The sequence below is a fragment of the Carassius carassius genome, chromosome 33 (genome assembly GCF_963082965.1).
Source record: "Carassius carassius chromosome 33, fCarCar2.1, whole genome shotgun sequence".
Taxonomy (NCBI): domain Eukaryota; kingdom Metazoa; phylum Chordata; class Actinopteri; order Cypriniformes; family Cyprinidae; genus Carassius; species Carassius carassius.
Window position 1 is genome coordinate 7,680,057 of NC_081787.1, and position 22,570 is coordinate 7,702,626.

General features: G+C 37.7%; 2 protein-coding genes across 7 annotated transcripts; both read right to left on the bottom strand.

Moving 5' to 3' along the window:
• Positions 1–462: 462 nt before the first annotated feature.
• LOC132113668 (inositol polyphosphate 5-phosphatase OCRL-like) lies at positions 463–16,117 on the bottom strand. 4 transcript variants are annotated; one of them, XM_059521555.1, is made up of 23 exons: positions 15,542–16,117; positions 14,886–14,965; positions 12,161–12,252; positions 11,833–11,871; positions 11,281–11,394; positions 10,468–10,617; positions 10,004–10,298; positions 9,820–9,921; positions 8,452–8,566; positions 8,189–8,305; positions 7,776–7,957; positions 7,531–7,642; positions 7,147–7,256; positions 6,903–7,038; positions 6,719–6,829; positions 5,982–6,147; positions 5,229–5,464; positions 3,565–3,588; positions 2,505–2,621; positions 2,349–2,433; positions 1,789–1,916; positions 1,460–1,571; positions 463–1,375 (listed from the first exon to the last, which is right to left on the bottom strand). In XM_059521555.1, exons 1-23 carry the CDS (start codon positions 15,584–15,586, stop codon positions 1,251–1,253), a joined length of 2,793 nt encoding a protein of 930 aa, XP_059377538.1. In that variant the 5' UTR covers positions 15,587–16,117; the 3' UTR covers positions 463–1,250. The 4 variants fall into 4 exon arrangements, with proteins under 4 accessions (XP_059377538.1, XP_059377536.1, XP_059377537.1 ...); XM_059521553.1 differs by having other exon boundaries at positions 10,004–10,322; positions 15,542–16,116; XM_059521554.1 differs by lacking the exon at positions 3,565–3,588 and having other exon boundaries at positions 10,004–10,322; positions 15,542–16,115.
• Positions 16,118–16,369: 252 nt separating this feature from the next.
• On the bottom strand, positions 16,370–21,934 carry si:ch73-335m24.2 (protein eva-1 homolog C). Of its 3 annotated transcripts, XM_059521534.1 has the most exons (8): positions 21,741–21,933; positions 19,389–19,591; positions 19,158–19,281; positions 18,748–18,900; positions 18,422–18,565; positions 18,259–18,330; positions 17,386–17,466; positions 16,370–17,031 (listed from the first exon to the last, which is right to left on the bottom strand). In XM_059521534.1, exons 1-8 carry the CDS (start codon positions 21,832–21,834, stop codon positions 16,643–16,645), a joined length of 1,260 nt encoding a protein of 419 aa, XP_059377517.1. In that variant the 5' UTR covers positions 21,835–21,933; the 3' UTR covers positions 16,370–16,642. The 3 variants fall into 3 exon arrangements, with proteins under 3 accessions (XP_059377517.1, XP_059377519.1, XP_059377518.1); XM_059521536.1 differs by lacking the exon at positions 18,748–18,900 and having other exon boundaries at positions 21,741–21,934; XM_059521535.1 differs by lacking the exon at positions 17,386–17,466 and having other exon boundaries at positions 21,741–21,931.
• Positions 21,935–22,570: the final 636 nt, after the last annotated feature.

The following is a 22,570-nucleotide window of genomic DNA, read 5'->3' on the forward strand; positions in this document are numbered from 1 at the left end:
TGTTTTATGAATTCAAGAGAGATAAACACACTCCGGTATTGTCACTAGAAACAGAAAAGTCTATAGAAAAACAGAAAGCGTAACTGTAACATGAAAAAACACCAACAAAGGACACAAACACAGTAAACGTACACAAAAATACCCCAAGTCTGGGTTAGTATCACCATTCATATAAATAGAAGAACCACAACTGCATCTTCATTACAAGACAGGACAGATAAAAGACAATAAAAGACCCAGTGAGCACAAGTTAAAACGTTAATGTCTCTGTACCACGAAAGTATCCATAACAGATCTGTAAAAGAATAAGACCACAAAAGAATAAACGTTTCAGAACCAGAATCCAGATCTAATTGAAGGTACTGTAATCCCATCCACTCATTGCCATTATTCAAGGTGACTAAGAATCATAGGTATGGTTGTGCCATCATAACGGACTGAAAAGGAGACCAGAGACCAAAGTTCTGAAGAATAACAGACTTATATTTATCTGTGGAGAACATCCAAATACCCACTGCTGCGGACAATGGTGTATGAGAATGGAAAACATACATAACGTGCACACCACGACGGACAATGCCGTCTGATTCATCATGATTCAGATAGAACTGAGTAAAGATCATAGTCCAGACTTCTCCTCCACTCCAAACGGTAGTCGACTGTCAAAGTTACCTTGTAGGAAACACTTCTCTGTGAAGGTAATTTTCGAAGGAGAAAAAGAAGGGAGCACGAGACAGATGGAAAATGGTGCTTTGATGGAGCATTTAACCTGGCAGCAGCAGTCAATACAATCTCCACAACATTGCTTTCCTTTAGTGTAACAAAGTCATTCTTTTGTCCCATTCACACACAATCAGTCAAATCTGGCTGGGAATATCGGATTTGGCATTACAGCATTCTGATCCAGAGATTAAATCCAGAGAAAGTGGGGTTGTACATACCATTATAGATGCTAGTCAAAAAGATGAGGTTTGTAAGGGTTAAATTGTAGTTATTAATACTACAGAAATTAACTGACACCTATTCCTCTGTAGAAGGAACAGAAGAACAGCGTAACGAAACCAATGGGCAGTGTCTGTGCAAAACAGGCACTACCCAACAGTGTCAAACTTTCATCACGGAGGCTGTTAGCCATCTTAGTGCCCAAATATCTCCCAGAGGACCAGCCACAAACACACCTTAAGTGTCTTTTTGCTTCACCTGAACACCTCTGAGAGAAGACATGACACCTCGTTCTGCAGTCCTCTTCCTCAGTCTTCATCGCCTCCCATCAGGAACCCCAGTATGAAGTCACTGGTTTTCTGACGATCGTGTTGCGTCTGTTTGCCAGCGAGGTTGGGAGGCGGCCGTATGAGGAGGCTTGCGAAGAGAGTAGCTGGTGAAGAGGTACAAGAAGAGATATAACAGTAGCACACTTGAACGTTTGCAATCTGCTGGCACTAGAGAAAGCCAGACTCACCTAGGAGGTTGGCGTTCAGGTTGTTGTCAATCGAGTGTTTGAGTAATTCTCTCAAGAAGGCCATCAGGTAGCGGAACACATTGCGATGGGCTCGTGGGAGCTGAGATATTAGCTGCCGTTTACAGGAAAACAAAGAATTAATCCTTAAACTTTATTTCTTGTTTTATTCTTCAGTGTGGCCTCAAACTTTAGGAGGTCACTGTCTGAACTTAGGAGGAACTGAAACAAGAACATAAATGGATTTCCAGACCTACCACAAAGAGCATATTAAATATATAGTCTTGACAGTCCCAGTATAGTTACTGTCATGCATGTTAATCCATGTTTACCTGCTTGCACAGGCGGCTGTCATGAGAGGATTCAAGACAGCGCTGATAGAGTTCATAACACAGCACAGGCTCAGGAAGAGCCTCCAAGAAAATCAATAGTGCTTCGGCAACTGAGTGATTAGAGCCAGCTAACCAATTGTCAAGGAGAGCCACGGTGAACAGTGAGAATGCACATTTTAGCACCAGGAAGAGAAAATACAGCAGTGAGAAAAAGGAAAAGACGGGGAGAGAAAAGAAAGTACACAGTGTCTCAAGGGATGTCTGCAGCACCATTACAGTAGGACAGAGGAAACATTCTCAGTCCCTCAGCAGCAGAGGGATGAATTGTGTGGGAGAGTCCGGCCAGTAAAAGCAGTTTTAAAGGTTGCCACTCGGTCAAATTCACTGATGTGACAGACATTAGCATTTCTGAGAGTCCTTTAAAAAGGTTTGTACAGACTACCAAACATTATTCTATTTGCTGGGAAAAACCTTTTCATTTATAAACATATTTATTATATATATATATATATATATATATATATATATATATATATATATATTGTGGTGGGAAAGGATACGGATGGATTCAGGAATGCTCGTGTCCAAGCAGTCAATAATACTTTGTAGATCATCTTGCAGGCCAGGGGTCTGGAAAAGGTCCTCCTGTGTATAAAAAAAACTTATTTGAGATGTTCTGGTTAACCATTGGAGCATTCATGCTTTATTTTATTTACCTGCTGGCAGGCCTTTGTGTAGAGGTGATTAACAAGCAACCAGACCTCTTTGGGAATCTTCAGAGGGTTATCCTCTGTTCCAGAACTGTACAACAAGTAATTAAGCCGGCATTTCTCCTGTGAAATTAAAAAAAGATCACTTTCTTACTGTATTAACTAATGTATTAACAGAGACATAAGGTACCACAAAATATTAATGAATTGACTTTTAGTTTTACTGATATTTAATTAAATGGAACTGCATGCCTTTCTGCCAAAAATAACTAAAAAAGAATTCTTACAAATATTTTAATCTTTTTGAAAGTTTCTTATGCTCACCAAAGCTACATTTAAACATAGTGAAAACATTAATAGTCTGAAATATTATATACATTAAATACATATAATGTAATATTGTTTTTTATTTTTATTTTACTTGTACCCTTTTTGTGGAAAGTGCCTTTAAATAAAATATGTTTGTTAAGATGGTTCCAGTACAACCTGGAGAATGGCCACTTTGTTAAAACTTTAGAGCATATAACAGCCATAACAAATTCATCCATTTGATACTTGAAAAAGGTGACAAATAGTATTGCGCTCTCTCTCTTATACAGACGCAGAAATGTATTACATGGAAATAAGTGACAGCCCCAAGACCAATGAACAATATAAGAGGACTCATGCAATTAGCAGGAATGCAACTCATGCTGAGCCACAGAGGCAAAAACAACTCTGTAGAACAGTTGACTCCAAATTACAAACACTGATTTGTGAGGCTGCTTTCTCTCTCTACTAATCTAATATCGCTGGCTGGTGAACAGTGAGCTGGGTGAGGGAAGGAGGGGTAGAATTCAAGCTGAGAGATTCAAGCCTCAGTGACTTTCATTAGCCTGAACCAGCAGAGTGACTGCATCAAGCTGACCCGTAGGAACAGGCAAGCACATCGAGACACTGTCACACTGGCACAAACGTTTAAAAGCAGGACAAAGTCACCCAGTATCACACATGTAGGTCACAATGATTGCAGCTGTCCTATTGCATAACCTAATATATATTTTCTGTGGATAAATAGAGACTTTACCTTTTCCATGCAGCTATCCTCTCCCTGAGAGTCATACAGACCCAGAATGATTGGTCGGAAAAGAGTAGTCAGAGAAGAAAGGATTAAAAGAATTGACAGAGATGAGACCATAGAGAAACCAACAGTGAGAACACGGAGCCAGTATTACAACATCACAGATAAGCAGCTTTTGGCAATCAAGGTAGGGTTGGGAACGAAGAACCGGTTCTTATTCAGTGGATAAGTGGAACCAGTTCTTATTCAGAACCAGTACAACCTGGTAGAATATTCTTTTTATTTATTCAGAACCGGTTCTGTTTTTTTAAAAGAACCGTAACCATAACCAATATCTAAGTTTCGGTTCCGAAAACGGTTTTGGTGCAACACGCGACCAAGTGCTGTGTTCTGATGATTTGGCTTTTCCCGTAAGGGATGTCACAAACAGAATAACAGAAACGCCGCCCTGCCTCTTTAATTACGGAGCAAATTGTTTCCAATGATGCACATTCCACAGACACGATGTGCCACATTGCGTCTTTAACTGCCGAACACGTTTCCCTCGACTGTACGCGTACTCGCGCCTTTGATAACTGTGCACGTCTTTTGTCTGACTGTACATGTACCGGTAGCGCGCCGCTAAAATACATAATATTCATCTCATATTGTCATTAAAATACATAATGACTTCAGCATGGACCACTTAATAAATAGACTGCTATTGTTATGCAAGTATGAGGGATAGATTATTTAGTGTACAGGTCATTTCAAGAGTGATGAACAAAGTGATAGAAATTATTTATTTTCATGCATTTTAAATGTTTAAAAATGTGGAAACCAATAATTGCATCACACCATCTCCTGACTGCATTATTATTTGTAAAATATGGAGTTTTATGGAGAGTGTGTATAGATGATTATATAAGTATAGCAGTTTATAGTTCATTAATTTAGGGAAATTAACAAGTGTCTTAGTCCTCAAGGGATTATTTGGCCAACCAGCTACTTAGTATAAAAAAATATCAACTTTGACGTACATGCTGATCGATGGACTAGCATTACTCAACATTACTTACCTTCCAGCAACACTACATTCAATGAAGGTAAAATAGTAAAAAACATAATAATAGTTCATTTTAATAGAACCAGAATCGGAACCTGAACATTTTTATACTGTAATATATGTTGAATTTTGACATTGCCAACCTTTAAATTAATTTGACAGTAAGTAATGAACAGTATTGAGCATTGAGTAGTTGAGTATTGTGCATTTTTAATAGTTGTTTAATGATTTTAATGGAACCGGAACCATTAGGTGGAACCAGAACCAGTTTCTAAAATTTCTAACGATTCCCAACCCTAATCAAAGGTGATAACTGAACAGCAGAGAGACAGAAAATAACTAAAGAAGAATACTCTCTAAATTAAAAACTAACCATATTTTGAGAATATAGCAGCAAATGGAAATGTTACGAACAGCACGGGTGGTTTGCATGATGACCTACTGGTTCTGAACAACCTGTATCCCATAAAAACATTTATTTATGGACTTCCTCATTCCAGCCTCAAAGAAGAATCCTGTATCCCTGGACATCTAAAATCTCTAATCTAAAATCCGGGGGAAGGATTCCTGTATCCTGTGTGATTATAATCCATCTAATCAACTGAAGCTGTGGCCTGTGCCTCACCAGATCGATGAGTTTGGAGATGGGGATCTCACGAATGGGCTTCTTCATACGGCACAGGGTCTCTAAAGATGTGCCGAAACAACTGGGCAGGTAGTTTCCCGCAATAGTGATGAAGTAGTCTTTCCCTCGGTCCAGATGAAGCACCAGGATGTCCTCGATTTGATCCTCACCAGAGTTTAGCAGCATCACAGAGTCTTTACTGACATACACCTCCAGGAAGATCTCCATTGCCTCATCTACAAGGAATAGGAATATATAAACAATGTGAAGGATGCACGTTCTGCACATGAATTAAAAAAATACATCATGTTTTTTTAAACTGTATATGGCCAGCTGACAAGACACTTTAAAATGCAATTCATTTATTCTCGTTTTCATCATTTGGCAAAATGACCCATTCACAAAACTGTGTTTTAATTATGGATGCTCTGAATTTTTTGTTGTTGATCAAAACACCAAAACTGAAATTAGTTTTTCATTAGCTGTCTAGAGGATTGGTGTTCACAAGTCATATATTATTTCAGGTGACATTTCACATATTTTCCGTAAAATTCTGTGGTACTTCTGGACATGGATGCAAATTAATTATACTGACATTATCTAAATGGAATATTTTTTCAAAAAAGTTTCCATGAAATTGCATTACTTTTTTTTTTTTTTTACACAGTAAAGGATAAAAGGAGTTTTAATCGAACACTTTGTACTTGTCAACTACAACATTCATTTATATTTGATGCCATTTGAGATACTTACTAGGGTCTAGTACCCCTTCACTGGGCTCAGCACGTAGCCAGGGCTTACAGTATTGCGAATCATTGAGTTTGGGAATGAAGGCGAAGGTGCAAGCAACCTGTCCGTCATTAGTGATGAGAAAACTCTGACGCAGAAGCTGACGGAACTTCACATTCTCAAAAGTGAACTATGGGATAAAGAACAGGCGCAACATGAAAATGATGCTGTAAGCACATACAATACCATTCAAAATGTTTTTGGCAAAGCTGAATATACAGCAGCCATTCTTCAGTCAAATGATCTTTTAGAAAGTATGCTAATATGCTGATTTGGAGCTCAAAAAAAATTCTTATTATGATCAATGTTAAAAACAGTTCTGCTGCTTAATATTTGTGTGGATACCATAATATATTTTACATTTATGTATGAATTACAACATATCCTCAGTGTGCACTGATTTGGGTGTGCACTGATGCAGATCAATTTATTTTTTACTGTATTTTCTTCTTTCTTTTATTTTAAAGACATAGCCTGGTGCATTTAGTCTGAAAGCAATTATGGCACAATTATGATCAGCAAGCAATTATGGCACAATTATGATCAGCCCATAATCCACTTGCAGTCCAGAGAAATGCTAAGATTGAGCAAACATTATTGATCCTCCACTGATAGATAGAGAGATATAGGACATGGGATCGATGCAAGAGACAGTTTGTCAGAGGAAACACTCCCCTGTCTGGCTTTCTGTCATTACTCACCTCTCGTTGTGTTAGGGACAGAGAGGGCAGAAAGTCATTTTCCATCCTGTCCATGTCCCGCACAATCTCTTCGAACACCTTCTTATAGCGCTGCTCAATCACCATCTTCACCTGCAGCACACATAAAATCAATATGATGCTCTCAACTCCTTTATAGGAGCAGGATTAAAACAGTAAACCTCACCCCGATACTGAAGAGAGCGCTGACAGGTTTGTGGTCACTGGTCTTTAGCTCCATGTGACTGCGGTAGTGAAGCTGCTTCACATTGCTCCCCCTCCAGAGGATACGGTCACACCAGGCAGGGACTCGACACTTCCCACTGTGGACGACAAAAACCAAAACATGTCACGTCAACTGATTCTTTTAATTTTAAGATCATCAAACAATGATGTATAAAGGAAGACGTCCTAATCTCCAAGAACTTTACCTTGAGTCCCATCGGTCTGATTTAGCATCATATTTGTAAGTTGGGCAGAAATTAATCTCCCCTTCCATGAAGTCAGTAAAGGCACGTTTAGTCTTTCTCTGGATGTTCAGCTGACAAAATGAAAAAGATGCTATTAAGTAGCTGTTAGACCAAAAATGGAAGTATGCCTGTATTTGGCTACCACTTAAAGAACTGCCACTCACACACACGCACGCACGCACACTAAAAGAAAAAGAGGAAGCAACAAAAGATAACCTAAACCAGATAAACACAGTTAAAAAAAAAAACTAATGAACACAAGTTGGTTTTTTAATTACAAATATTAATAACGAGTGAAACGATTCTCAAATAATATTATAAAGTAGCATCATTGCAAGGTCTCACCTGATCATACTCCTGAAGCCTCCGCAGCTCCTTCTCAGCAATAAGTTTTTTTACATCCCCAACTTCAGGAAAACATAGTCTGTAGTTGAGATCTCCAAGCCAAATCACCACACTTAAGAGGAAAATCATAACACCGAACCATTTAAACATAGACCCAACATTAGCTATAAAATTCCGTTATCTAATCACAGAAAATCAGTTTCAAAAATGGCTACTCTGTATAACTAGATGTCTGGGAGACTCACTCATGTTTGACTATACTTAGAGGTGGATATTCCAGAAGGTGGAAACTCATGCGGGCACATATGTCTTTGTAATCCTGGTTCCGCCGCTCATAATCATCCACATGAGCCGCCAAGTGAGAGTTTACGAAGCAGAAGCTAGTATTATTGAATACAAAGCGCACAGCCACTCCTCCTTTATTCCCCTACAGTAATGGAACAACAAAAGTGGATTAATATTATCAGGTCACGGACACTGATCTACTGTATCATTCACTTGGTGGTTATTTCAGTAATTCGTGTAATCAATACCGCTCTAAGATTACACTATATCTAATGCAAACACAACAAAAGATACAAATTATATGCCAATTGATAGGCTAGAAGTACTTCCTGTTTTGACAAACCACTTCCTATTGTTACAAATTCAAACGCACCATTTTATTCATGAGGCCAGTTCCCACAGACTCAGAAGCCACCTCTCGAATGTGATGTTCGTGCTCCTTGTTTACATACACCACCAGCATCATTCCCACTAGGCGAATGATACGGATCTGAAGACAGGATACAGAGCCTCATGAAAAGTTCACATAAAATAAAAACAAGCACCACATACTTTCTTCAGTTGACCACAGTAAAGACTAGACTGTTCTTTGTATTTTAGATGCCGAATAGCAAAAATCATTTGTCATTTGCTCACCTGTTTGTATTTGGCTTTATAATGGAGGCTTTTCTCTACTGCCTCAACCCATAACTGTTCTTTGGATGAGTCCATATAGAAAAAGGCCTCTGTGCTCAGGTCCAGCTCCTGAAATCTGCCAAATAACAGAACAAATCAACATGAACATAATCAATCAAATCTACGAATGGACAATTAATAATGTACAGGGCTCCAGACTGATTCTTCCCACCCACTGGTCGCTCTTTTGCACCTAACTTTTTCAGTTGCACGAGCACATGATTTGGTCGCAATATTTACAACATGTGATTAATCAATGCATGCTGATGAACTTTTATCATAGTTTATAGTTATATGGAAACGGTTAACATTCAACCTTTTTCATCAGTAGTGTTATTTGTGATTTGAATTTTGTGAATGGGAGTTCCTCTTTTGCCATGCTATAAGCCGGGCTTCGGATGTTTTCACTTTCAAATTCACAATCTTGTTGACACGTTTTACAAGAAAATATAATTGTCTGTTTTGCTTGCATACATCTACACACCGTTCACTTTGTAAGACTAAAACAAAAGATGGATTCATTGTTATTCTTAAGTAAAAAGCACAACAACAATAAAACAGTAAGATACATTGACAAACTAGCTTACAAAATGTTTATTAACCAAAACGAATAAGATACTCCACATGCTGTATTATATACCGACTAATAAAATTACAGAACGTTTAGCAAACACTGAGGAATCAAAAAAATAAAAGAGCCTCCATAGCGTAACGTGAGATAAACAGCAAAGATAACAAGCTTTTAAAAAAGAAAACGAAAAGAAAAGTAAAACTAAACTTGCTGTCAGTGACAGTGCTTGCATGTTTTTATCCCCCCACAAAAATACCAACGTTCACCTTCATTGGTTTAAGAAGTGGTCTTTTACTTTAGCTTGAAAACCATCTATCATTTCCTCAATATTCACGTCATTTTTGCTGTGCGCACCTTCACGCTTGTGCTGACGTGGCAAGTATAAACCAGGCTGAGTGAGTGCGAATACCTGAGAGGATGATAGAATAGCGGGGGAAGGGAAGCGAAAACAGAGACTGACTGGATGCGCCGTTAACAAAATCGACCTTTGCATTGATTTTAAAAATAATTATATTAAAATTCTGCATTCGCACCAGTGTGATCTCTATAAAAAAAAATTGTCGCAGCAGCAGTAAAAATAGTCGAATAATGCAAATATTTCGTCTGGAGCCTTGATGTACAATATTTAATGTCTGTCCCACTGTACTCAAAATTCCAACTATAATGACTGTTTTCAAACAGGTTTCCCAAACACTGCCCCATCTGCATGCTCCAAATGTGTTTCCAGTGGAGCAAGGACCCCATGTACTGCCACTCACCCCAGTGCGTAGACATCTGGAGGGTCTGGGTCACGGCCCAGCCAGGGCTCAAGACTGCTGTCAGGAGACTGACCATTAACATTCCAAGTGCCAATGAAGAACCTGTAAAACAGTGACTCAAGTCAAATGCCAGGAATCAGTAAAAACAAAATCAATCACACATTTTCAGGCATGTTACATTTACCTAAAGTTCTTAATGTCCACGTATTCGTTCTCCTTCTTGTTGAGATGATACTTAAGAAGGCCTTCCCTTGACCCTGCGTGGGTGCTCATCATGGCCTGTCTCATGGTGTAGCTGGATGGGCTGTCAGAGTTTTGTGCAGATGGTGGCCTTTCTTTGGTAGTTGGACCTGCCGTGAGGTTATTCGATGGTGTAAATGTGCCCTTGCGAGGGGGAAGAGGGGGCAGTGGTGGAGGAGGTGGCCCTCGTTGCGCAATTATACGGTTTTTCTTGTTCTTCTTCTCTTCAAAGCCAAAATCTGTGGTCAGTGAGAGGGCGGAGTCTATAAACAGAGAGGAACAGACAAGCAAGATTGTAAGCGACAAAGTGTTCACTAGCAACTACGGTCTTTGATGTATCTACCCATGTAAGCCAATGTAGAAATGGTAATGCTCTTGTATTATTTGTGCCATTTTTTTATAACATACCTGTGTTTGAGGGCTTTACTAAAGTGCTATTGTTGATGTTATTTGAGGTGGATTTGGAGGTTCCTCTTTGAGGTGGGACTGGAATGCAGTCTTTGACCGGAACAGGTACAACAGGCTCCATCTTTCTGGGCAGTAAACTCTTCCTCTCAGCTAAAGGTGGACCATTTAACAGTGATGTTTCATGTAGTTATGGTGAATGGCTTTTAAAATGTCTTCAGCATTGAAAAATATTTCATATTGTCACCATTTTTGTATAGGCAGCTCTACTTTCAAGAGTGGACAGTAAAGCACAGGTCTGCTTCAGTGAACAGTAGGCATAAACACTTTGATGCAAAAATCTGTACATTCAAACAGCCTCAGAAGGATAAAATCAACCTGTCAGAATAAACAACAACCAAAAGAAAAACAAAACAAGAAAAGCAGGTTTTCATGGTTTTTTTACTTTAAATGTTTCCCTGATCTGGACATGATCTTTCTTTTTTCAAATCTCCTTATAAGAACGAATATAAAAATCTTTGATTAGAATTCTACAAATCTAGCAAGGGCAATGTTTTTTTGTTGGTGGCTTAACCTTTGACTTGATTGTAGATGTACTAACATAAACTAAAGTAAACCAATACTAAAGAGTTATGTGTGTCAATATTACTGCCTGACATTGAGGTCAAATTCTTCCAGGAAGCATTCATTACCAACAAACCTATAAATCTGGGTGTTGGTTACTCTGGTAAATAAATGATTAGAGTAGTTAATAAATAAGAAATGTGGCTTGATGTTTGTGGCTGCATTCTGAGCAGGGGAAATGAGGTGGATCACCTAGCTGTTTGGCCTTCGTCACATGCTGTAAGAAGGACTGAGTGTGAACATCATCCTGCAGCTCCAGGAGAAGCTCCGGCGTTTGCTCGCCTTGAAGACGAATCTGTATTGTCGCTGTTGAGGAATATTGTTTCACATTGTGAACATTCTCACATTGAGCTATGCATTTTATTCATTAGCAAAAGCACTTATTTATTGAAGAAACCTGGTCCAAGTATTTAAATGCCATATAAAAATATAGTGTATTTAAGCTTCTACCATCTCATACAATCTATATAGATAAAATGAAATGGATAAGAGTAGCGATAAGCTGCTTAAACTGAATGCTTCTACAATAAGCTGCTTACGGAATAGATAAGCGAACTATAAATTATGTAACAATTATTTGAAAAACACTTGATTGGTATTCTACGCTGATGTAATCATCCCAACACACTGCAGACAACTGAATAAGACACTTGGCTATGATTAAATAAAATATAAAAATAATTTAAAACAAGCAATCATATATAAAAAAAAAACAACTGAAAAGAGGACTAATTAAAAACTTACTGTTATTTGAGATGTCAATGAGAAGCGCTTCTTCAATCTCTAAAATAGGAAATTTAAAAAAGTCAGGGACAGATTTTAAGAGGACTGTACCAGGAAAGACATAACATAAAAATAACCTGCCCTCTATGGTGACAAATGATTTTCAAATATTTGATCTGGAGAGGGAGATTTCATCATTCAAAACAGTTCTTATAATCTAAGCCTCATTGACAGAGACCAAAGGTGAGTTTGAACAGGGAGGAAAATATTATAGTGAGGAGAGAGCAAATGCATTTACACAGTTACAAAAAGTCCTTCAGTAAAGTAAAAATAGTCAATAGAAGCTTACCTCGAACTATCTGAAAATGGTTATTAATGGGGATAGAGAGCTGGGACACGGGGCTTGATACAATTGCTTCAGGATTTGCCAGAATATCCAACCTAACAACAAGAGATTCATTCATGAAATGTCATGCAAGTATACATAACCGGTTTCACCATACTTTATAAATTCATTTTATTCTAGGATTTTAACACAGTCGGTTTATACGACAGAAACACGCTCAGTGTATAAATAATCAAAAAAATAAGAATAATAGTTTATACGTTTAGCATGCGGTACACTGTAGAGTATCATTTTACAGTTTAGGGTCAGTTTGATTTCATTTTTAAGGAGATTCATCAAAAGTGACATGGATATTATAATATTTATAATGTTACAAAAGAGTTCCATTTAAAATAAATGCTGTTCTTTTGAACTTTCTATTCATCAAAGAATAAAAAAAAACTACATCTAGGTTTCAGCAAATGTATTAAGCAGCACAACTGTTTAACATTATTAATAATAAGAATAAATGTTTCTTGAGCAGCGAATCATATTAGCATACAAGAATGATTTCTGAAGGATCATGTGACACCGAAGACTGGAGTAATGGCTGCAGAAAAGTCAGTTTTGTCATCACAATAATACATTTTAAAATATATTACAATAGAAAACTGTTATTTTTAATTGTAAGAATATTATTTCACAAGGTTGCCGTTTTTACTGTAATTGTGATCAAATAAAATGCAGCATTAGTGAACACAAGAGACATTGTCAAATCTTACTGACATCAAACTTTTGAATGGTATTGTATCTCTAATAGTTCCACTATGGTCCAGCATAATCTTATCTCATCAAAAATGTATCTTCAGAATGTAGAGGGTGGAGGGAAGCTTATGGAAATGCAGCCGGCTAAATGCATATTGGAGGGCTAATTGCAGACCATATTTCACTCTGATAATAACAGTGCCAACTCCAGGGCATCAGATTCCTCTCAACATGGTCTTACCTACATTACACTACATGAAAAACTCAATTACAGTGGATTATTGGAAAAACCTTCAGATTTCACTGCCTAAGTGTGCTCTGCAAACGCATGCAGACAAGACTAGAACCCCGCTGCTGCCAGTGAGCCCCTCTCATTCAGTCTCAGAAGACGGTAATTGCTGTAATGGATGCTGTTGCCAGGAAACGCAGCACTCATGAACAAGGGAAATTTGGCCTAGACTTACTAAGCAATCTCACATTCAATCAATACAAATAATAGCCCAGTGTAGCGATGATGGTTATAATCTGCTAATGCCAAAAATATTTCCTTATTCTCGGAGGTTAAAAAGTGTCACTCGCTGCCACATTAACATTTCATTATCTACACAACTCAAAATTGTTTTGTAGTTCAAGCACTCCCCATCCACCCCAAAGGTTCTCCAGCTAAATGAAACATTATATACTTTTATTAGCTGGTTACACCTTCAGTGATCTATACAAAGATGCTCTAGAAGTTCAGGTGAAATTAAAATTGCGTTTTCATCTACTCACCCTTACATTGTTGCAAACCCATAAGACTTTTGCTTACACAAAACTGAAGAGAAACCTGAGATTTAATAATTTTGGCATTATTAACATTTAAACACTGATCAAAGCATTGTACATAAATAGAGCTAATCAAATACAGTAAAGAAAAGCTTGAGTGTGTTTGTTCTTGTGTGTCACACAAGGTACAGTTGAGCTGCCGTTGACTGTATTTTTTGTGCTCTATGTATAGGCGATGATCAATGTTTATTTGTGAATAAATGCCTAAATTATTGTAATTTTTATGTAAACTATCACTTTAGTTTTAATTTGTTGCTCTAACTCTGTGGTTCCCAATCCTGATCCTGGAGAACCCCAACATAGCAGATTTTCGATGTGCTTCATATCTGACACACACACTTGAGGTCTTAATTTTTATGAATGAGCTAATGAGGTGTATTTGATTAGAGAGACACCTGCAATGTGCAGTGTTGGAGGTTCTCAAGAATCAGGATTGGGAACCACTGCTCTAACTGATTTCCCATAATCCAAGAGTTTTGTAAAGCATGACTAACTACAAAAGCAATTTGCATAAAAGATTTCAATGCATACTTTTACATCTAATGCCTAATACTCACAGTCAATGTCTGAAATATCAACTGTGCACTTTGTTCTAATTATTATGAGATCCTTTTCATTACACAAATGGATGTATTCAAAAAATAACATTTGTGACGTCTTTTGCCCAGGCAATTCTTGAGCTTTGCGTAAAGCAGAGTGTGTACAGTTTTAATGCAGTTAAAGAGTTTGTGTGCTAATGTGAGGCCTATTAGGCTCCAGGACACCGAGGTGGAATGCAGAATAATGGGCAGCACGCTGGCATCCACCAAACACACAACGAAAGCCACACTGCATCGTTGCACAATCTTTCACAGAGTCTTCTGATACCTATAGCAACCAGCAGCTAGGGCAATATGCAATTCACATTTCTTTCACATTCATGTTTCATAGAAGCAGTGGTTGTCACAGTTGGATAAACCAGTAGTGAATGAGAGACTACAACAAAGTTGCTAAAGTTTTAGGGATGATAATCAAGAATCACGTACATCAGATTGAAAGGAAATTTATTTCTGATTCTCATATTTCTCAATTCCTGTTTTACACAAAAGCACTGTTTAGTATAACAGCAAAACCATGTGAATCAAGTGGAATGAAAACTGAGATTAAACAGTCTACTCACTTGAACTGTCCAGAACACTCTAACAGGGACAGGAGTCTTGGTTCTTTTTGTCCGTTTCTGAGCTCATGTCCTCTGACAGTCTGTAAAATCACTGTTAAGGATTCAATTGAATAGCTGGAGGCAGAGGGAAAGGGAATAGGGTGGAAAGTGAGACGTCTCGTGGCTCTCCCATGCTCCCTCTCTCACACAATCAAAGAACTTGTTGGACTTTATGGGTAAGTAATAAAAGATTAGTGAAAATCCCCATCATACTTCAAGATATACATAAAAAATCATTAAAGGCGCTACTCTCATAATAAACAGCCACTGTTTCTGTAACATCTATAATGTCGTCCCTTGCAGACACATCATATCAAGTGACAACAATGTCACGCAATGATGTTCAAGTTATTCCTAAGAAATATAAAAGTATGGTCAAACAAAACGCTCACCATGAGACGCTTGTGTATAACTTGTGTCAGACAGCAGAGAGAAAACGGCAACCCAGATGACAACATCTGAATTCGGTTGAGCCTCTATAATACACTGACGAGACGAAAATAATTGTTATTTTTTACCATTACAGCTAACGTTAGGCTAACAAGACACGGCTAAATGACACAGCTACTGCTCTTTACAAAATTAAATGAACAACCGAGTTTCCAAATAAAGGATACGGCCAAACACTGGCTATCGGATATCCCGAGTGAAGACTCCATCATGAATGTTGTTAAATGTTCTGAATTAAAGCTGTCTGGCGGCTAGCTAACAGGCTAAACAACTCAGCGCGAGTGTTTTCTCATGTCAGGCTCCACCCCTCACCTCGCGTGCTGTGCTGGCCTTCCGGGCTGATTGAGACGGATCTCTATCGGGAATAATTTAGCCCGTAAAAACGGGTTTTTAATAAACACGGGTGGTCAAAACAAAACAATCAATAAAAAGTTACACTCGCTATTCCAAAAAGCATTGACGTAAAAGAGCGCGCGTCAGATTGTGAGCCTGTGCGGAGTCTTTGAACCTCAGAGAAAACGTCTCCGGTTACTATCGTATCCTCAGTTCCCTGGTAGGCGGGAACGAGACTGTTGAGTTAACGCCTCGACAAGGGAACGGTTCAGTTGTCGCGTTAATAGTTAAATGACATCTCGAGTGATGTTCGAGTTTGGCAAAAATATGTTACAAAACATAACCGGTCAAGTATGAGTTCCGAGGTCATCATCACCGCGCTGTCCCGGACGCAGCTACATCATTCGGCATGTTATGCAATGCTCGGGGACGTCATGGATACTCAACTTTTTCGCAATAAAAAATGGGTCACGGCATACTTTAAATATTGACTTTGTAGAGTTTCCGTCAAACGCCCTGATATTAATCAGAGAGAAAGTTGTTGCTAAATCTCAAATATCCAAATGGATATAGGGCTTATGGGCGTCTTTTTGGGTGCATAACTTTGTGTGTGTGTTTGTGTGTATTGCAAGTGTTTTTATTCAAACCAAATTCCGAATAAATTTTTTTATAAGCACACTATTATTTTATTTGTAATGTGCCCTCCAAAGAAATCATATTACAGATTTCCATCCCCAGTCATTAAAAAAAAAACAGTTAAAATGTTATATAAATATGAAACTGCATAGGCTACATACAGTCTATTCAGAAAACATAAGCAGGTTAATTCTTGTCACATTTAAGAAAATCTAATATTGTACTTCACTCATGTTATATTGTATAACTAGTAGTAATTTAAATAGGGAAAACAGTCAGATATGCACAGAACATCAAGATTAAGCATATGAGGTTTTGATTTTGTGCATAGCATAAGGGCTGGAGCTGATATGAGGCCAGATGTCTCCATTGGCCGTCTCAGGTTTGTCCTCATCCTTCCTGTCCTCCATCACCACTGTCATTATCATCTCTGGGTTGAAGACGTCTGGCGTGTAGTAAGGGCGCGGGAGGGGACGAAAAGAAGACTGCAAGTAGGCATCATCTTCATCAAAATCATCTATTTGTCCTCCATGTGTCCTCCTGGAGGACGTGAGCTCATCTCCTAGCTCAGAGGCCAGGTCTTTCAGATCTCTAATCAGGGTGGACTTGAGACCGAACAAACACAGCAAGAAAAACAGACCGGCACAGATACCAGAAACAAAGTATAAAGCCACTGCCTCCGGAAGACCTTGGGGAAATGGAAAAGTGAGGCAGGATGAACAATACAATCAACAATATTGAGGACAATATCGTATATGAAGGCCATTGCTGACTGCGGATGTTAGCAAACTATATATATATATATATATATATATATATATATAAAAAACATAATTATTCATATTAATATGTTCTCTAAGGCTTTGGCATGTGTATATTAAGCGTTTACTGATTATTTACATGTACGTTCCATATAACAAAACGTGTACATTTTTAAAATTGAATAAATAGTTGATCATACAAAAGAAAGATGAATAATAAGTAAAAAAAAATGGCATTAATCATTTGAACATTCTGGGATCAGATCAAATATCTAACATACCCTGGATTTGAGAAAAGATTTCCAGAGAGTTGGTGAAAATGTTTTGTGGTCTGGACACACCGGGGCCAGTGTACCACCCTCCTGTGAAGGAGGATCCAGCAGTCAGCAAGACCATCAACAACGATGACTGGCAGTTGTGTTGAGTCGCAGGTCAAAAGTTTACATTTAGCTTTAAAAATGTGCTAAATGTTAATCATTTTTAAATAATAGCAAGGATAGTAGAAATGCTTTTTAGTTTTTATTTAGTACTGCCCTGCATATCACATAACAGATGTTTACACCCTAATCAAAAGTTTACAAATGCTTGCTTTCTAATACACCCCCATTTCTTAATGCATTGCATGAGCCCCTTAGTTGCCCTCTGTGAATAGATGGATCTCAAAATCATACTGTTACTGCTGGAAAATGTGCAGTACCTGGAGGATTATTTTGAACAACAGTAGGCAGCTAAACTGCTCAGAACAAACAATGAATGGACTCATAAACAGTTATCAAAAATAGAGTCATAAATCATCCAGGTAACAACACAAAGTATTAAGAATCAAGAGTATGCAAACTTATTTATAAATATAGATATTATTTAGTCTCGTGGACTATATGGTAAGTGAAATAACTTATTTGGGGCAAAGAATAAATAAATAAAAATGCAATTTTTATGTTCCCTTTTATTCTATCAAAACTACTAACATACTGAAAATTCTGCAAGTTGTATGTAAATCTTTTTACCACAACTGTATAACTTTGCTGTATTTTTTTCATATGCAATACTCACGAATGAGTTACAGTTATTATATTTGTAATACAATCTGGTTTATTCATTGAAAATTAGCTTAGTAACAAAGACAATTAGCACTATAAAATCATTTTTCTTACCATGTGTATAGTCAGAGAGCAAGAAAGGATCTATGTTTCCACGTCCAACATCTTCCAGTAGATACCGTGGTACTAAATACACAACAACAAAGTACATATTTTTATGACTGCTTCAACATTAATGTAAAGTATTTGTAGTTTCTCTAAACCCATTGAAACATACCACAAGTGAAGGAGACTCGCAAGTGCTTTTTGGTCCCAGGGAAACAGGGGTCTCCAAATCCCTGAGCATCAGCCAGCACAGAGCAGTTTGTCCTCCCATGACACTTCCTTGACACTCTCCTTAAAGCTGATGGAGACAAGCACTCTAACAGGAAACAAGCATTTAAACATAATCTCATTAAATGAATGAGTGTTTTTAAACATATCTGATGACCTCTGTTCTATATTGTTCAATAAAAAAGGATTTGAACACATCAATTGGTGCCTCTGCTGTTGTAGCAAAACCTTCCCACTAGATGGGAGAAGTGTGTTATTCCAGTCTCAGACCTATGTCTGGTTTCGTTTTAGCCTCTTGAGGGCATTCAAGGCTGTCATGCTCCAGGTGGCCAAACGTGGCTGAATAGATGGCCAAAACCGTGTCATTCTTACAGGCCAGCTTCAGCCGCTCATTCTCACACACTGTTCTTGAGCGATGATGCTCTGTGAAGAAGGGAAAGTCATTAGGTGTGTGAAAAACTGTGGATTCAAGTGTTTACATGCTTATTTTATGCCTACTGATCAGACTATTTCACCATTACTTTCAATCAGATCGAAATACATTCAAATCAAGCTCTGTCGGATTAACTGAAGCGTTTTTAATCTAGTTGAGCCATCATTTTTGATTATTTGGGTGCATGTAATGTAGATATAGATGTCCTGTTTGGTTACAAAATATTGCACAGATATAGGTGTCTCACCAGGCTTGCACTTGTAGGAGACAATGATGTATTTTCTGGTTTCAGGGCAGGGATCTTGACCAAACACAGGACTCGCCACAGGAATCTGACACTGCCGTCGGTCCTGGCACTCAGACATCACTTTCTAGACATTAAAAACACACATTCTGACTGAAATTCATTAATTATCATGAGCTCTAGAAATTTGTTATCTCTAGAATTTAAGAATGAGGAAATGGAGATCAAAGATACCTGAATGGCTGTTGTTGATATACAGTCTGTGTTTTCCTCCGTTATGTTCGGGTTTGCATGTGGGCATAGATATGGACTTGGAACACGGCGTCCATAAAATGCTGAGAGAACAGCCACAGATGTTCTGGTGGGGCATCTGATGGACAGCGTCTCTCCATCACACGCATGGGCAGTGTGGTTCTTAAGGATCCTGTGGAGGTAATCTAAAAGAAAGTATATGCAGACATCAGCCGCAGACGAAACATAATTGGAGCATCACTGTTGCCGAGATAAAGGCCTATGTCATAGCTCTGCATACAAACAAGACATTATGAATGCTTTTAGAAAACAGCATTGTAGACCACAACTAATGCACACTGATTCTCCCAACATGTTGCAGGGCAAATCCAGCAGAATGACAATGGGAAAACTAACTCCCTCACTAATATATTCTTGTGAGGTGTGGCTGACATTAAAACTTTATAATGCAGAAAGCTGTTCTCGGTTTCTACCACAACTGCTGTTTAAATCTTACAGATACAGTAATAAAATAAGTGAGATTTCCAACTGGGTTGGAACCCAGGAAGTGAGAACTGCAAAAAGAAAAAAAAAGAAAAGGAAAACAAAAAAGATATGTGTTAATTATTTAGCATTTTGGCAGGCCTATGAAATGTTTTATAAAACTTTTGTAATAATAGATTTCAGTGGTTTTGAAGCAGAAAAAGACAAATACACAATACAAATTATTAATATTGCAATTTTATTATTACAAAGTATTAATACAAATTAATACATTTCAGTGATTTAGGAAGGAGAAATGGTATATATATATATATATATATATATATACAGTACAGACCAAAAGTTTGGACACACCTTCTCATTCAAAGAGTTTTCTTTATTTCCATGACTATGAAAATTGTAGAGTCACACTGAAGGCATCAAGGGCTATTTGACCAAGAAGGAGAGTGATGGGGCGCTGCGCCAGATGACCTGGCCTCCACAGTCACCGGACCTGAACCCAGTCGAGATGGTTTAGGGGTGAGCTGGACCGCAGACAGAAGGCAAAAGGGCCAACAAGTCCTAAGCATCTCTCGGGGAACTCCTTCAAGACTGTTGGAAGACCATTTCAGGTGACTACCTCTTGAAGCTCATCAAGAGAATGCCAAGAGTGTGCAAAGCAGTTATCAAAGCAAAAGGTGGCTACTTTGAAGAACCTAGAATATGACATATTTTCAGTTGTTTCACACTTTTTTGTTATGTATATAATTCCATATATAATTCCACATGTGTTAATTCATAGTTTTGATGCCTTCAGTGTGACTCTACAATTTTCATAGTCATGAAAATAAAGAAAACTCTTTGAATGAGAAGGTGTGTCCAAACTTTTGGTCTGTACTGTATATATATTTTTTATGAATTAAATAATAATAATAATAATAAAATAATAAATACTGGTCAGCCTGTGCATTTATTTGTATTATTAATACACTATGCATCATTTTATTAATACTCTTTGGGGGGAATTAGACTAAATAAATATATAGTAAAAAATAAATAAACTCAACCTCAACTAACTTTGTCAGAAAATTGCACTGAAAGAGAGGCAGAGGTCAGAGGTAATGACCCCAATAGGATTTGAAAGAAGTCTTCCTGTTCACTGTATGGCAGATTTGGGATTTAAATTTCGGAGAACATACTTCAGAACATTTCTTTGCCAAGATTTCTTTCTTGTCCTCCACTTTTCCACACATCTCAGGTTTCTAGACTGTTATTTTTTAAACAAGCATGGCTACGTTCCTTCACCGGTCTATATCCATTAGTATTCAGAGAGACGGAACTGGATCAATGCCAATTGTAATGTTTGGCCTGTACCTATCTCTCTCTCTCTCTTTCTCTCTCGCTCACTCTCTCGGGTTAGGCCATTCTGCATCTGTAGAGTCCTCTGTTATGCGGTGCCAGGCACAGACACACTCACAAATAAACACAATGAGCTATTCTTGGCTTATTATTACTTGAAGCAGCTACAGAACAGCGGAATTAAGCCAACAGTTGTCAGGGACACTTAAATCATGACTTCTGTGGTACTGTGACATAAACACTGCAGCTGGCTTCATATTTGTTGATTCTAATGTCTTTTGAAGCCCAAATATAGTGTATTTTGCACTCCTTCAGCCTAGCTTTTATACAAAATATTTGTCATTGGTTCAGAATGGATTCTTAAGCTCTCTTAAGCTGATACACTACAGATTGTTGATAAGGATTATTTGAAAGACAAAATACAAAATGTTCTCTTTCCTTTGGGAAGTTCGCTCCAAGACAACATGCCGAATTTTTTCTATCACAGCCACAAAATCTGAGAAAAACACTCACCAGAGAAATCTGGAGCTGACCAGGTTTGCTGTGTGTTGACAGCTAGGGCGACAGAGAGGAAACACCAGGACCAACAAGAGCTCCATGGAGACATAGTGCACAATGCACATTACGAAGAGTTGTGATTTTTAACTAGGAGAAATTGGTTGGCTTTTTACAGCCCTCTGACTTCTGACCGAGAGAAAGGGGTCAATGGTGGCATTGTGTTGAGCAGAGAACAAGCGCTCTTTCAGCAGCAATGAGACTGACATACATTTGTGTCATTGCACTAATTAGAATGTTTTCTTGCTTGTTTTCCATTTATTTATCAAAAGGGCTTTTCGAGGTGACAAAATTCACACGTCTGTTTTAATAAGCAGCTTCTCTGATGATAATAAATTAAGTTTCCAGTCAAAAGTTCATCACAGATCAGTATTCAGTAATTAATACTGATCAGTCTGAATCAGAAATCTAGTTAATTAATTAAAAGTAAACATATCTGTTATAAGTTCAATTAACCCGAAAAGAACATTAGTGTAAGATATTAAGAATTGTTTTCATATATAGCTTTCATATAAATAGAGTTCAAAAGTTTTACTATATCTTAAAATGTATTTATTTTAAATATAACACGTTCATATTATACATAATACAAATAATACTTTTTGAAATATAATTAATTTTCTTGTTTTAAGCATTTATCACAGAAAATTATACACTTAAAATAAAACACATTTGCTGGTGGAGTAAGAAAAATAAACCATTACTTTATATAAATTAGCAAGTATTTTATTTTCATCTAGTATGCATTCAGTTGATCAGAAGTGACCCAAACTTTTGAAGGGCAGTGT